Source organism: Pterocles gutturalis, unplaced genomic scaffold (assembly GCF_000699245.1).
Source record: "Pterocles gutturalis isolate BGI_N339 unplaced genomic scaffold, ASM69924v1 scaffold20527, whole genome shotgun sequence".
Lineage (NCBI taxonomy): Eukaryota > Metazoa > Chordata > Aves > Pterocliformes > Pteroclidae > Pterocles > Pterocles gutturalis.
The window spans coordinates 1,044-1,624 of record NW_010108415.1 but is presented as its reverse complement, the minus strand read 5'-3'; the positions used below and the strand labels follow the sequence as shown (position 1 = coordinate 1,624).

Below are 581 nucleotides of genomic sequence, written 5' to 3'. Positions count from 1 at the left end.
TCCCCAGCCCCAAAAAGCCACCCAGGTGGGGGAAAAGCCCCCCCTGCCCCTGTTCTCACTCCAAGGCGGGGTGCAAGCGGGGAAAATGGGGGGAAAAGGAGGCGAAAGCAGCACGGAGTGGAAAATGGGGAAGGCGAGGGGCAAGCGCCCGCTGCCTGGCGCAGCGAGATCCTACCCGAGGCTGAAGCAGCCGAGGAAGAGGAGGGTGAGCGAGCCAAGGCGGCATCGCCGTGCAGGGACGACCGTTTCTTCCACATGGCCGCGACGCCCCGCGCCGGCCGCCCCGGCTCCATCCCGGTCCCTATAAATAGCCAGGAACGGGGGAGGACCGGGCGGGCTGGAGGGGAGGGCGCTGGCGGCTGGGGGGCCTTTTTCCTTCCCTAATTTTGGCAAGGAGGATCGGCGCCCTGGGCTGCTGGTACCACGAGCGCCTGCTCTGTGCCCCAGGGATGGGACACTCCCCAGTATCCCAGGAGATGGGATGGGATGCTCCCCAGTATCCCGTGGAATGGGATGGGATGCTCCCCAGGATCCCGGGGAATGCAATGGGATACTCCCCAGTATCCCAGGAGATGGGATGG

The 581-nt window shown here is 65.9% G+C and overlaps 1 protein-coding gene across 1 annotated transcript in view; it reads right to left on the bottom strand.

The window, feature by feature from the left end:
* Positions 1–293, bottom strand: part of ARHGEF10L (Rho guanine nucleotide exchange factor (GEF) 10-like) — a gene marked incomplete at its 3' end in the record, with an annotated part of 14,196 nt that extends 13,903 nt beyond the window's left edge. Inside the window, 1 exon segment of the mRNA XM_010072641.1 lies at positions 176–293. Within this exon segment, the coding sequence (XP_010070943.1) occupies positions 176–293 (118 nt within the window).
* Between the last annotated feature and the right edge of the window lie 288 nt (positions 294–581).